This window comes from Triticum dicoccoides, chromosome 6B (assembly GCF_002162155.2).
Source record: "Triticum dicoccoides isolate Atlit2015 ecotype Zavitan chromosome 6B, WEW_v2.0, whole genome shotgun sequence".
Lineage (NCBI taxonomy): Eukaryota > Viridiplantae > Streptophyta > Magnoliopsida > Poales > Poaceae > Triticum > Triticum dicoccoides.
Genome location: NC_041391.1, coordinates 115,658,330 through 115,673,039, shown reverse-complemented (window position 1 = coordinate 115,673,039; position 14,710 = coordinate 115,658,330). Strand labels below are relative to the sequence as shown.

Below are 14,710 nucleotides of genomic sequence, written 5' to 3'. Positions count from 1 at the left end.
AAGCGTGAATTATACTGACATGTCCTGAACTCTTTTGCTGGTCAGGAGAGGCGCAGTGAATGAGAATGTTGGCTTAGAAATTCAGAACATCCAAGAAGTGGTCGAGGGACTGGTTTTGGTAAGTGAACATGGTACAAAGTTAGTTCGGTTTATGATTTGGACGTGGTTTAATGTCATGAACCATCTGTTTTGTTTTTGTAATATCTTTTTTTTCCTATCTAACAAGAGGTTGTTATTGTTCATTGCCCTGCATTGGATGGTTATGCAGTAAGCCAGTAACATGCTTCTGTGAACAAGCAAACATTGATGTTTAGATCCTTTACAACAGTACATGTAAATATCATTTCACTTATTTGAAATTCCACACACCCAGTTCATATATATGAGGGTATCTTGAGAAGATCAGTTCTGCCACTGCTGTTGTTGGAGACAGAATTGGACGAGCTCTTCCTTTGTATCATCTTTCTTATACTGATTAGTGAATAGTTGTTGCTGCTTTTAGCCCTCCTTTCCGTGAGAACTTGTTCAGAGTGTAGAAAAGAAAATTATGTGGCTATAGAACACTGTTTCAAATAGCCCGCTATAGCACGCTATAGCGTTTACAAAAGGTCTTGCGCTAAGAGACTTTGGTCCAAATAAATGAACAAACATTTTAAATAGCGCGCTATAGCTCCGCTATAGCATGCTATAGCATTTGAAAGAGGTCCGGCGCTAAGATGCTTAGCGCGCTATTTAAAACTTTGCTATAGAAGCATATATGCCATTCAGTAAAACACCAAAGAAAAATAACTTTGAAATCTATATATTTATTGACTGTGCACCTATTCCATCTGCCAAGTAACTTCTGTGGGGTCATCCTGATCAGAAGTTTATCCACCCAAAGAAAAATTAATTTTATCCGAACTTCATTTCATTTATTATGTTCTCACATTTTTTCATTGTATTAATACATGAGGATTAAAAAAAATACATCAGGATTACCCCGCAAAAAAAATACATGAGGATTACCCCGCAAAAAAAAAATACATGAGGATTTTTTTGTTTCTCTTGTTTATTTTGAAAGTGAGTACCAGTTTTGAATATGCATTATCTTTGACCATTTGATAGTGAGTTGAAAGAATATTTTTCTCATTTCCAAGTTCCTCGCTACCCCCACTCCTGTTCGAAGATTATCTATTCCTTCTGTGAATTCTCTTCATGTCCTGAAGAGGAGGTTTCTACACCCTATTATGCTTCATGTCCTTTATTCAAAAATTAATTTGATGCCTGGCTGATTAGTGCAGAATCAGATCTAGCATAGAATCACATTTTACAGCATTACCATTATGAGTATGTTTATACAGTTGTTGAGTACCTTTAATTGAATCAGCGGATTGTCCCGTCTACCCTTTGTGTATTAGTTATCCTTCCTTATGGTGTTTTGATTGAATAGAAGCAGATCAGGAGCCTTTGTTGTTGGTCTGCTCTAATCCCAACCCTTTGTATGATATTTTTGTCATCTAGATTTTCATAGATGGTTATGTTGTATGTTCATGTTCATATGTTGGCTCGGAGATCCCTTTTGTGGCTTCTACTTTATCATGAAGATTGTCGACAAGGTTTGAGAAGACATAATTGCTTACTAATTAGATATCCATAGATGGTTATGTTGTATGTTCATATTCATATTTTGGCTCGCAGATCCCTTTTCTGGCTTCTACTTTATCATGAAGATTGTCGACAAGGATTGATAAGAGATAATTGCTTACTAATTGCTCGTGTGTTTTTCATCTCAGTGCTTCTCGGTGCCCTTCATAAAGAACTTTCTCCCCGGGTTGTCAATCAAATCTCCAGTTGGAAATATCAGTCTACAGGCCCGTCTGATAAAATTAACCTTTAACAACCAACTGGATGATTAGCTGCTCCATCATGCTACATATGCCTCTTTGTTGAGTGTTTTCCCCGTTTTCTTGGAGAGTGCTACCTTTGCAATGGTTCGGCCATAAATCTGTTGTCCGCACAAGTAGTACTGCTAATTTGCCCTTTTTAATGACGATTTATGCTTTCCGTACGCAAGTATTTTATTTGCAGTTTTGCATTAGCCAAATACTGAACTTCAGTGGGAGACATTCACTGTTTTTCAGATTTGATGGAAAAACAAAAAATATGCCGCCAATCGGCGTAATTTTATAACCGTTCTCGTCATCTGAGTGACATCCGAAATGGCTAATCCGATCGGTTTTGCTGCTTGTGTAGAACCGACAACAAGCTTGTTGGCGGGCATCTGGCAGGATCGGTGAACATCCTCTACATGTACAACACCAGCTCAGGTAATTATTAGAACCCTGTCAGTTAGTTAAGCTCTTGTGATCATTGAAAGGGAGGGGGATTAAGGTGTTTCCATCAACAACCATTTATTGGTCGAGTGGACTCAGAACTGGATTTGTACTGACAAATCAGGGTTGGCATCATGATAACAAGCATGGTCACCTTAAGTCTCAACTCTGAGCCTCCTCTTGAAAAAAATGCCCGCATTCCAAACAAGTCCATTTACAAACTCTAAGCCTCCTCTATGAGCACCAAGTAGACACTCTCTTTGCTATGTTTTGGCACAAAGAGCCAGACATCAAGTACTACGTGTGCACAATCAACAAGACATTTGCCAAACCAGGCCAGCGCATGGTATGCTCAAATGCACAGCCTATTAAATGTTTACTAACTTCATAATGTAGCAAGTTGTATCTCCATACTACACAACTCCCACTTTTTATTGCTTTTTTAACAGAACAGACGCTCATTTATTCTAACCGAGTATCTGTGCTTTTAACCTTATCTTTTCAACACTACTACTAATGCTTTAATGCCATCCGCACACTGTATATGAAAATGATTAATTTGCCTTGTGTAAGCCCAATTTTTTTTCATCGCCATTCTTTACCACTCTCATACTTAGTTATACTCAATCAGATTCATTGAATTCAATTACAAGCACATCTATTTTTAGTTCTTCATCTTCCTTTACTACTTCACTCTTTTCATGAGCTTCACCAGCCATTTTACAGAATATAAAATGTTGTTTTCTTATGCATTTTAATTACCTTTACAGCTGTAACTTTGTGATGATACAAACGAAAGTTGCACATATTTTCCTACTTATACGATTGTTCTATCCATGCTTAAAATATAACAAATCATGTTCTGTTCATACTATTTAACAGTCAGCAGTTTACTTATCTTACAAATACCAATTATATTCCCTTTCTCACTGTGTACCAGATAGATCAACACCTGATCTGTTGTTATTTTTCTCCTACCACTTATGAAATTTCTACTTTATCTTTGCACACCAGAAATATTGCACACCAGAAATCGTCAATTGCACACCAGAAATATTGACTTCTCTTTGCTCTTTCATGAGCCATTTTACTTGACCATTCAGAAGTTGGGTCCTCAAGACGTGTAGTGAATAACAGTACTTTGCTAACACCATTAATATCATCAATATCCATAGAACACGCTCTTATCTTCCATATCACACAACAATTCCTGTCCATGTAAATAACTTACTTTCTTCTACCAGTATTTTCAGGTTAACTATACTGAAGAGAACTTGCAGGACTACATTGATCCAAACAATGATACACTCATTGTCAGACTTGCAGACGGCCATCTGCTCGCCGAATGTTGCATCATGCTAGGAATTGACAAAAGGGCCACTATAACCACCAATTGGCCTGAGTTTCGTCGTCGCGCCAACATTTGCGAGGTAGACATCTGTGCATTTCGTTTCAGGATAACTTCAAAGCGCCGCCTGGTCCTCACCGTGCACCGCCTCTAGATGCACCATCGAAGACGACGCAGCCCTTGTGTCAATATAATCTAGCACTAAGTACTCCTAATTATGTTATATCCTGTGATAACCTATCAGTTGCTTTTAGGCCCTCTTATCACATCTTTTAAAGACACTAAACCTACGCTGTTGCTTATGTTAAGTGCACTATTGTCATTTAGATGTTTCATGTTCAGATCCATAATGAGCTTTCTTTGTAAAGTATATATTTCTATTTTTGCTGCTAAGTTTTTTAGCTAAAGCAGTCATCCCAAACACTAATTAGAATAGAAAAGAGTGTTAAAGGGGCGAGTACAACCAGGCACCACTCAGCTCCCCCTCGAGAGGCGCGCCACGGGCACGCCCCAACACCTAGTCTCTATGCTGCTCCGCAAGTGCAGCACGACTTGATTTGGGGTTGTCGTGACCAGGGAGATTCCCTGGTGCACCGCCCGGGGAGCAACATGCCTTGCCACTGCCCTCCTCACCCGAGGCCACATCGGGGGTGACGTGTTCACGGGCACAACAACCTCCCTGCTAGGGGCGCAATTAATCTACTCACTCTGTCTCAAAATTCTTGTTATTTCTCTAGATATGGATGTATCTAATATTATTTATATTTAGACAATTCTATGACAAGAATTTTAAGACAGGGAGTATTTTTTAGTTAGGATGGATTGTGTAATTTTTTGTAAATTTCATTGTTGGTTGGTGTGCCTTAAGGTGGGTTCAATTAATCAGAAACGTCACTAAAATGGACTAAAACAATTGTTTATTGAGAAAATTATTAAGAAAGTCGATAGATTTTTTATCGCCCAATGAATCTGGTTGCAAACTCGAAACTGAACTTAGAATGTGGTAAATTTGCAATCCACTCCACTGGGATTCGTCAAGTTCCACGTGTCGTGTGTGTAGTGGTTAGAGTTGTGTGAGAGCAGTAGTTGCGTATGTCAGGCATCTACTTTGTACTCCCTTCACCCCTTTTTACTGTGCATATAAGAATTGTCTGAAGTCAAACTTTATAAAATTTCATCATAATTATATGAGAAATATCAACATCAACCATGCTAAAGTTATACAATATGAAAATTTTAGTTATGACACATCCACTGATATTGATTTCATATTGTCAATGTTGATATTTTTTTCTATAAAGTTGGTCAAACTTTATAAGGCTTGACTTTAGACAAATTTTATATGCGAACTAAAAAGGAGCGGGGGAGTACAGTAGTTGGTGTTTCTAAAAAAATCGAAAAATTTCAGTAGTATTTAATTCTGGTTTTCTTCGAAAGTGCTTGATTTTATTTGCGACATCTTCAAAACTTAAAACAGAGCCCTGCTTTGCTTAACCCGCGTCCTTGCAGCCACGCACCTCTTCTCCCCTCCAGTCGCCTATGAGCATGATAAGAACCTTCCAGAAACTTCTGCAACCAACCCGCGGACCCCACCGGGCTTCTACTCCCCTCCGCCGCTTCTGCGGCCGCGCACCGGCCCCGCCGTCGCCCTCCGGCGGCGACATCTTCCAATGGAACTCCGCCATATCCGCCCACCTCCGCGCCGGCAGGGTGGCCGCCGCGCGCCGACTGTTCGACGAAATGCCGGAGCGGAACGTGTTCACGTGGAACTGCATGATCTCCGGCTTCGTCCAGAACCGGATGCTCGCGGACGCGCGCAGGGCGTTCGACGCGATGCCTGGGAGGAACTCGGTCTCCTGGGCCGCGCTCCTGACCGGCTACGCGCGGTGCGGGAGGGTCGCCGAGGCCAGGGAGCTCTTCGACCGGATGCCGGACCGGAACGTGGTCTCCTGGAACGCGATGATGTCAGGCTACGCGCGCAACGGGATGGTCGAGCGGGTGCGCGAGCTGTTCGACGCGATGCCAGCGAGGAACGACGTCTCGTGGCTGACGATGATCTCCGGTTACATCAGGAGGCGTCGTGTCCGTGAGGCGAGGGAGCTCTTTGACCGCGCCCCTTCCCCGTCGACGTCTGTCTGCAACGCGTTGCTGTCGGGTTACGTCGCACTTGGTTGCTTGAAGGACGCCGAGGAGCTGTTTGGCCGGATGCAGAGACGGAACCCTGTCTCGTGGAATGTTATGATCACAGGCTACGCGCGGGCTGGGAGGATGCAGGTTGCGCAGAGCCTGTTTGATGAGATGCCCCAGAAGGACACGATATCTCGGACAGCCATTATGCGTGGGTACTTGCAGAATGGAGACGTTGATGCTTCGTGGAAGGTGTTCCAGGAAATGCCCGATCGGGATGCTGTTGCTTGGAACACAATGATCGGTGGTTTCGTGCAGAGTGAGAGGGTGGATGATGCTTTGAGATTGTTTGCTGAGATGCCAAATAGGGATCTCGTATCTTGGAACACGATCTTGCAAGGCTATGTTCAACAAGGGGACATGGCTAGTGCAAATACCTGGTTTAGAAAAATGCCAGAGAAAGATGAGACCTCGTGGAACACATTGATCTCTGGGTACAAAGATGAAGGAGCACTAGCTTTGCTGTCAGAAATGACCAGAGGAGGACTCAGACCGAACCAAGCCACTTTGAGCATTGTTATTTCTATCTGCGCCTCTCTTGTTGCGCTCGGATGTGGAAAAATGGTGCATCTCTGTGCAGTCAAAACTGGCTTTGAGCGGGACGCTTTGGTAATGAGCTCATTGATATCTATGTACTCAAAGTGTGGGCTAATCGCTGAAGCCTCACAAGTTTTCGAATTGATGTTGCAGCGAGATACAGTGACATGGAATGCCATGATTGCGACATATGCTTATCATGGTATGGCTGCTGAAGCTCTGAAACTCTTTGACAAAATGACTGAAGATGGATTTCGTCCAGACCATGCAACCTTTCTTAGTGTATTGTCTTCTTGTGCACACAAAGGCTATTTATATGAAGGTTGTCGTTATTTTAGAAGTATGCAAGAAGATTGGAACTTGATTCCTAGATCTGATCACTATTCCTGTATGGTTGATCTCCTAGGAAGATCTGGTTTTGTACACCAAGCTTATGCATTCACAAGAAAAATCCCATCTGACCTTCAAGTAAATGCATGGGAGACACTGTTTAGCGCATGTAATGCTCACGGAGATGTTCAGCTTGGAGAAGTCATTGCAAAGAATGTCCTTCAGGCGCAACCTTCTGATGGAGGAATGTATACACTCTTGGCAAACTTATATGCTGCCAAAGAGATGTGGAGCAGTGCTGCCAATGTTAGAGGATTCATGAAAGAGCAGGGCTTAAAGAAGGAGACAGGGTGTAGTTGGGTTGAGCTGAAGGGGGAGGTTGTCTCCTTCTCATCAAATGACAATACACATCCTCTAATTGATCAGATATGCCAGGAGGTTGATAACCTTTCTGTCATGATAGAAGGGGCGACGTGATAAGGTTATGAAAAAATGGAACTCTGGCAGTCTGTGAGATCAGTTGATGGCCCTGTTGGCTCCAAAGTCCAAAATTTGGGAAAACACTGTCTTTTTTTGTCAGGGGCCGGGGGTACGCCCAAATGAGTTCTTGAAAGGATAGGATAGCGAGGTGTTGGAGCCTGTTCAATTCTTTAGCGATGACCCTTCCAAGATCGTAATCAAGAAGTTAAAAACAAGACAGCGAGGTACTGGAGCCATCAACTCTGCATTAGTGGCATTCCTTTAAATTTCATTCAGACATTCATTTCTCAGCAAAGAGTCAGAGTTTCTCAGCAAGACTACGTTGGCCCACTATATCAATATTTTAGGATAAACCAGATAAGAAAAGTCTGCATTATCTTATCAGCCAATAGCAGCATATGCATACAAGTAGATGTCGCTGTCATGACAGGCAAGATATTTTTCCCATCACAGCAATTGGAGACCACACAGTAATGCCTTGCCAAACAGGCTGGTACTTCGATAGCAATTTCCCTCCACTACCACACACTGGTACTCTCTCCCTCTCCCCCTACCCCTCTGGCCCTCCGTCTGAACCACCCACCCCCAGGCTTCAATGGCCATGGCAACCAATTATTCAATCTCCAACGCACCATTTACCTTTAAACCATTTGCCCCGCATAAACAAGTAGACCATCCCAAACAAGCTATATATTTTATCCCTTTCTTTCCCTTTACATTTGAGCTTTCTATTCATGCATTTTGTTTATTTTGTGAAGGTTCCAAATTGGAGATTTCCTACAATTAGCAGTGGTGATGGTGGTGGGAGCATTTTCACTATATCAAGGAGGAATTTAAGAACTTGGTTCCATGTCTGCGCTGTCACTGGGGACCGGAGCACCCGCGACGTCTTCAGTGCAAATTTCCCAAGCGATTACACAGAACTCATAGTGCAGGTAATTCCGGTGAAAACTTGTTTATTGACAACTGGTAGTTCCTACAATGTTCTGGGGCCTTTGGTGTGTTGCCAGTTTTACATGCCTATATTAGTCGCTTTGCTTTAATATATGGGCCCTGCATCTCATTGTATGCAGCTGTACTTGAGATGAACTCACACCTCAAATGACCAAATGTCAAATCCTTTGTCTTTCAGGCAGTTGTGAAACATCTGTATACTAGCTATGCCATTTGTTTTTCTGAGACATTTTATTGTAAAATGTTTTCGGTGGCCTACTTTGCTTATTGAACCTACCTAGATAAGCAGTAGAGTGGTTTATGCATTGTCAGTTTGTTATACATGTTACATATTCAATTGGGCTACCTTCGCAATTAGGTGGGAAAACCAACAATCCGCATTTAGGCGCAGCATTTTTTAGATCTATCTCTTCGTGCTGCAAAGTTATTGTTGTGGACAGTTGTCAGGCAGATTGTTACTCGACACAATCCTAATCCCTCAGGTGCTGATATTTGGAGTTTCAGCTGGGAACCTCTTTCTGGGCAAGCAAGATCTACAATCTTCCCTTCAGCTCCATCCAAGACCTTATGTACTCCAACTGGATATGGAATTCCAAATCCCCTCTAAAGTCATGGATTTCTTCTGGCTTCTTCTCAATGATCGCCTCAACACCAAGGACATGCTGAGGAAGGAATTTACACTTAGATGATGGTGTCAACTGCATTCTTCACAATGAAGGGCTCCTTGAGAACAGGGATCATCTGTTCTGGACCTGCAGCATCAGCAAGGATAGTTGGGAAACTCTTAACCTCTTCCCTTGTTATGTGATGGGATGGAAAACCTGTTATCCTCTGCCAAAGCCTCTTTAAACCTTTCTTGATGGAGGCCTTGTTGCTGCCTGGAACATTTGGAAACAGAGCAATTTTGAAGATTTTTGAAAATGACAATCCTGGCCTAACTCCTGGTCCTTCCTTTTTAAGAACCTCTTCTTTCTTACAGAATGAAGAAGATTAATAGACCATATGTTACCACTTGGCTGGATAGCCAGGGCTGAGCTTGTTTGTTCTTCTCTTTGTACTTTCACCTCACCCCCTTCTTTCTGAATGTCGTCTTTTCATACATTTTACTGTCGGGGCCTGCTCAACAGTTTCAGTTAAAAAAAGCGAGTAACAGATATGAATGGTTGTGTGGAGTTTTGTGCCCAGCAACTCGACACTATACTGTATCTGGATAATGTAGACTGGATAGAATCCGTGAACACCCTAAATTGGTGGTACAGTTTGAGCTAACCTTGTTGGTAGCATCTTCTCTCACATGCTTATGTGGCAGAGATGGCGATCATATTAAGTTCTTACTTTTATGACGAACAATGCACTTAGTGCATTCACTCTAGCTTGTATAACAGTGTTTCTTTTGAAAGAAGATGCATGAATGATGTTAGGACTAATGGGCTATACATTTAGTGATTTCAGGCTAAAGAAGCTACAGAATCAGCTTTTAAGGATGGAAAACAGCTATTGGTGAGTGACTGGACCGTCATTCTTATCACATACTCCCTCCTTTCCGGTTTATAGGGCTTATCTCAAAATTTCAGTTTTTCCATTTTATAAGGCTCAATATGGTTGTTCCCCATTACATGTTCAGATTCCAAGGTGCATTAAATCATTGCATGCAAATATTAAGAGAAAATTGACCAATGCATGTACTTTATGTATGCATGCATTGCAATTAATACATTGGTAAACATAATTTTTTGAGAAAAACAAGAGCATTAATTAGGTGCTTCTGCAAACTACAAAAAGTATTCCACCACTCATCATCTACCTTGGTTGGTGAGATTTTTGAATTGAGCCCTATAAACCGGAAAGGAGGGAGTACTTGGCTTTACTTTTTTCTTTTCTTTTCTTTTTTTGCCAGTGATTTTGTATATATCATATAATACAGGAAATAGAGTTTCCTACAGCAGGACTACAATCTGTACCAGGTTCCACATAGATGAGCTTTCTGTATACTTAACTTACTATAAGTTATTTGTAAGGTGAAAAAGCACCAATTTGTTTCTGTTCAGGCGATGGCGAAGGTGGAATCGAGATGACAGGAAGCATGCTTCTCATTAGAGAATTTTGCGATCGCTTCGTACCTGCAGAGAAAGTTACCAGGACCAGAATTGTATGTCTTTCTTTGCATTCTTCTATTCAGTACTATCTATGCCTACAATTTAGTTTTGTAAATGGATTTGGACCTCTATTATAGCAAGCAAGCTTATGCTTTACAGTAAAAAAAAGCAAGCTTATGCTGGGTACACTTTGACCGATACCAAGTGATTAAAGTATTTTATTCCGGATTGTAACGAACTTTAAATAGGTATACTTGCATTGTGCTCAAATTTCTATTGCTTTGAATCTTTTTCCTTGTTTTACTGTTCCCGTCTCAACATGTTTCAGTTCTTCCCTGAGGCAAAAGAGGTTACTTTTGCGAGACAGTCAACTTTTGAAGGGTGTTCATTGAAATTAGATTACCTAACAAAACCATCCTTATTCGAAGATTTTGGTTTTACGACGAAGGTCAAAATGGCAGACCGTGTGCGGCCTGAAGACGAGATATTCCTTGTGGCCTATCCCTATTTCAATGTCAATGGTGACCTCTGCTGATTTTTGAAATTTGAGCTATCCCTCCTTACTGTACTGTTCAGTCAAAGTTGAGGTTTGCTGCTATAGTAAGATGTCAATGGTGTTTTGTAGAAATGCTTGTGGTGGAAGAGCTTTACAAGGAAGCAGTTCTTAATACAGAACGGAAAATGATTATCTTCAATGGAGAACTAGATCGGATAAGAAGTGGATGTATCCTTCAGTACAGAACTTCATGTTTAATTGATTATCTTGAACGGAGTAGTAGAAACAATTATTTTTTGATCTGGTTTTATAAATTTGACTTCCTTCATTAGCGAAGATTACCCGCCCTTTTTCTATCCAAAGTTGGGTGAACTTTCCAAGACCTTTCTTCCGAAACTGGAGACCATTTACTATATTCACAATTTTAAAGGATCCAAAGGGGGAGCACTTTTCAGGTTTGCATTCTTTTCCTGAACATGTTACTCCCTCCGATTCATATTAATTGTCGCTGCTTTACTACAATTTTAGTATAAAGTTGTATTAAATCAGCGACAATTAATATGGACCGGAGGGAGTACTACCATTTGGTTTCTCCCCAAATCTACCTTGAATAATGTATAGGTCCCTATGTTTGCATGAATAATTTTTAGTTAACATCCTTGTTGCGTTGAAATATCAATTCCTGTAGCACTAAAACTCTTATTATTAGCTGCATGACCTTCTAGGCATATATAGTTTTTCGGCATTCCTACTTAACGTGTATTATAAGACAGATTTTTTTATTCAGCCATCTCGTCCGTACTGTATGCACGTAATAACTCTGTAATGCCGTCTTATTGATGATTTGGTATGGTAGTCCGATCAACACAATGCTCTATTCAGTAATCAGTAGGAACCTCACATTGAATAACTTGACGAAAACAACCTTGTCTGCCCGGCAGGTGTTACCCTGGCCCTTGGAAGGTGCTGAGAAAAGTAGGTGGCAGCTTTGTCTGTTTACATGAACAAGAGGAGATGCCATCACTGAAAGAAGTGGCCCTCAACATACTTCCTTCTGCCTGAAAACTTCCTGGAGTTACCTCTCAGAGAAAAGGGAAAAAATAAATATCCTAAAGAAAACGGGGGAAAATGAAGCTTTCAGTAATCATCCGAGGGAAGCAAAAGTCTGCAAGAGTTCTTTCCCAAATGTATATGCTCTAGAGATTCATCATGGTCTTGTTGTGGAGGACATAAAATTTAGGTGGATAGGGAATAGTTGATTGGGGAACGCATGTATCTCCAGTAGGCGCAACACTCATGCCAGGTCAGCTTGTCCTATCTTGGAATACTATGGTGGACCAGATGAATGGCCTGACGCACCTGTGGGGAATTGGAAAAGAAGAACTCATCAATTATAGATTTTTTTTCCTGGGGCTTAAACTTGGTACCTTATGGTGGTTATGATATCATGGAATTAATAAGAAATCTTAAATGCCATCCTTGTGTATATCTATGTGGAAACAGATCCTGATATCGGGGGTGAGGCAACTTGCCTGATGCCTGTGATGGCAGAATTAATGGGGTCATCGAAAGTTCTTCCCCTTTGAGCTCGCTACGGAAGTGTAACATCCGGCATACTCGATGTCTGTTACAACCGGTCTTGCAAATTCCTGTTGGCTCCCAAGCCTAAGCTAAAAGGTGAGGAGAGCGGGGCACAAGCCAAGTATAAATTGTGAATGTGGCAGAGGCACGTTTGGTGCAAAGAAATGTTTCTACCATGCATTTCAGGGTGGCGCAACTTGTGAAACATCTAGCGTATGTCTCCAATTTATAGCGAGACCTGGCTCTGAGTAGTTGTAGTTGAAATCTTCATGCTACCACATTTTTACTGCTTTCTACATTCTTTTATCCACAGCAGCATATGCATGTCTGGATGAAATGCAGAAGTGTGAGGCAGTAGTATTAAATCTCTACTACCTAAAAGAAACGGAACGTTCCGTTTCCCCTCTTACGTCGTCGATCTTCGTCCAGCCTTCGCTCGTTCCGTTGTCCCTGTGGCCAGCATGCGCAGGCCCAGAAAGGCCCGATACAAAGGCGTGCAGGAGTCCATGCGTCTCTCGGCCGTCGTCGACAGCTTTTTTCCCCTCGCACATTCATCGCGTCCAAAATTATCGGGATGCAGTCCCCGATCCGATCTGATTTGATGCCCTCGCTCGTTATCTTCGCCATGGGTGTTGCCTCCTCGTCCTAAGCACAGCCGCCACACGTACCCATCTCTTCTCTCTTGAAGCCGCCATCGCCGCCCGCTCCCCGTCCGGCCCAGCAACTCTCTCTGCTCGGTGCTCATTGGTGAGGCTCTCCTTCCCCTCTTCGCAATGATGGGATTGGGAGACAGTGGTGGTGGGTGTGGATCGGCGGCGACGTGGCGAGCGAGTAGAGACGAGCGCAGTCGAGCCACCCCGCCTCCAAGCTGTGCCATAGACGAGGTCGTCGCCTCGTCTTTGTGCTGCCATCGGCAGCGCTGAACGAGGATGCCGGCCTGCTCCTAGCTGAGGGTCGCTGCTCCTCGTACAAGGATGCCGAGGCGCAGGCCACCGCGTTGCTGCACATAGGGAACGGCAGGGGAGACCGGCCGCCGCTGAGGCAGGAGAGCACGGTGCTGTAGCAGGCCAAGCAGGGAAAGAGAGAGGGAGAGGGAGGGAGAGAGAGAGAGAGATGAGAGAGAGAGAGATGAGAGAGATGAGATGAGATTTTCTATGCTTATTTGCTTGATGCTACTCACAGATAAGATAGTTTAGGAAGTGGAAGAGATATAGTATGCTGCACGGATGCTGTTTTTGCTATTTCTTATTGCTGTGCAGATGAGAGAGAGAGAGAGAGAGAGCGGAGAGAGTCGAGCAGTGCTTTGTTGTTGTTTGGCACAACAATGGATCCCTACGTGGATTTGTTGAGTGATGAGAACACCGATGCAATTTGAGACTACCATTGTATTTTTGGATAACCATCAAAGTGCACGGACATGGCTTTTTTGTTTTCTTCCCAGTACATTATATCCAGCAAATATGCAAGTAACATATAACAGAGAAGAGAGGTCAAGCCAACATCTTCACTGGTAAGAAACTTGAAAATATTGTGCCAACCTCACAAACATTGGAGTCTGTGGCTGCCGCCATAATGGGAGTAATTGACGACTAATAATGCTTATGTTAACACTATGTAGTATAACTTTTCTGACTTTGTCATACTTTCTATGTTCCTATTTTTTGATCACCGGAGCGAATCTACATTCATTACATGATTTTGGTAATATTTCTTAAATCTTTTCTGGCTTTGTCATACTTTCTATGTTAACACCATGTCACTTCTTAAATATTTTTGTTCTCTTGAAAATAATAGAATCTACTAAACATAGTTAGGTCAAATGCAAACCAACATGTGGTTGGATGGTTAGGAGGACAATGGTATCTTCAGTCCACTAGGTTCAAGCCCTAGACTTGACCCTGGTACTCGTCATTTCCTGGATTTATTTCAAGCCGTTCGGCGATGCGTGTTTAGTGGGAGGAAGGGTGTGCATGCGTGTGTTCATAGGGATGAATGTATGTGCGTATGTATGAGCGTCGACGTCTGTACCTTGTTCAAAAAATGTAAGATCAAAATAATTATTCTGACATGATTAAAGAAATGGATAATGAAAAAAGATCAATTATGCAGTTAACTTAAAGCTATTGGAACTTGGTTTGTAATACTGGTTTGATCGGATTCCATGACATTATTTTCCTCCGTTGTGGTGGCAAATATAATGCATATGAACCTTCGGTAATACGGGGATGTGATTAGATTGGATGCCCAATGATAGAAGCAGATTATAAGAAACGAATATCCAAGAAAAATATTGTGTGTGTTTGAAATGGGGTGGAGAAAGGGGGATTGTGAGCCGGATGCGCCATTGACAAAGATGATAAGTTTGAATTAGGTAGGTGGAGACATT

At 42.2% G+C, this 14,710-nt stretch overlaps 1 protein-coding gene across 3 annotated transcripts; it reads left to right on the top strand.

Annotated features, from left to right (window-relative positions):
- Nucleotides 1–2,500: 2,500 nt before the first annotated feature.
- Nucleotides 2,501–12,229, top strand: LOC119323879 (protein LOW PSII ACCUMULATION 3, chloroplastic-like). Of its 3 annotated transcripts, none has more exons than XM_037597596.1 (10): nt 2,501–2,661; nt 3,560–3,745; nt 7,956–8,132; nt 9,604–9,651; nt 10,076–10,115; nt 10,200–10,300; nt 10,696–10,768; nt 10,873–10,971; nt 11,081–11,198; nt 11,685–12,229. In XM_037597596.1, the coding sequence occupies exons 1-10, from the start codon at nt 2,581–2,583 to the stop codon at nt 11,803–11,805; spliced, it is 1,044 nt and encodes a 347-aa protein (XP_037453493.1). In that variant the 5' UTR covers nt 2,501–2,580; the 3' UTR covers nt 11,806–12,229. The 3 variants fall into 3 exon arrangements, with proteins under 3 accessions (XP_037453493.1, XP_037453492.1, XP_037453494.1); XM_037597595.1 differs by having other exon boundaries at nt 2,507–2,661; nt 10,576–10,768; XM_037597597.1 differs by lacking the exons at nt 2,501–2,661; nt 3,560–3,745 and adding an exon at nt 7,724–7,864 and having other exon boundaries at nt 10,576–10,768.
- Nucleotides 12,230–14,710: the final 2,481 nt, after the last annotated feature.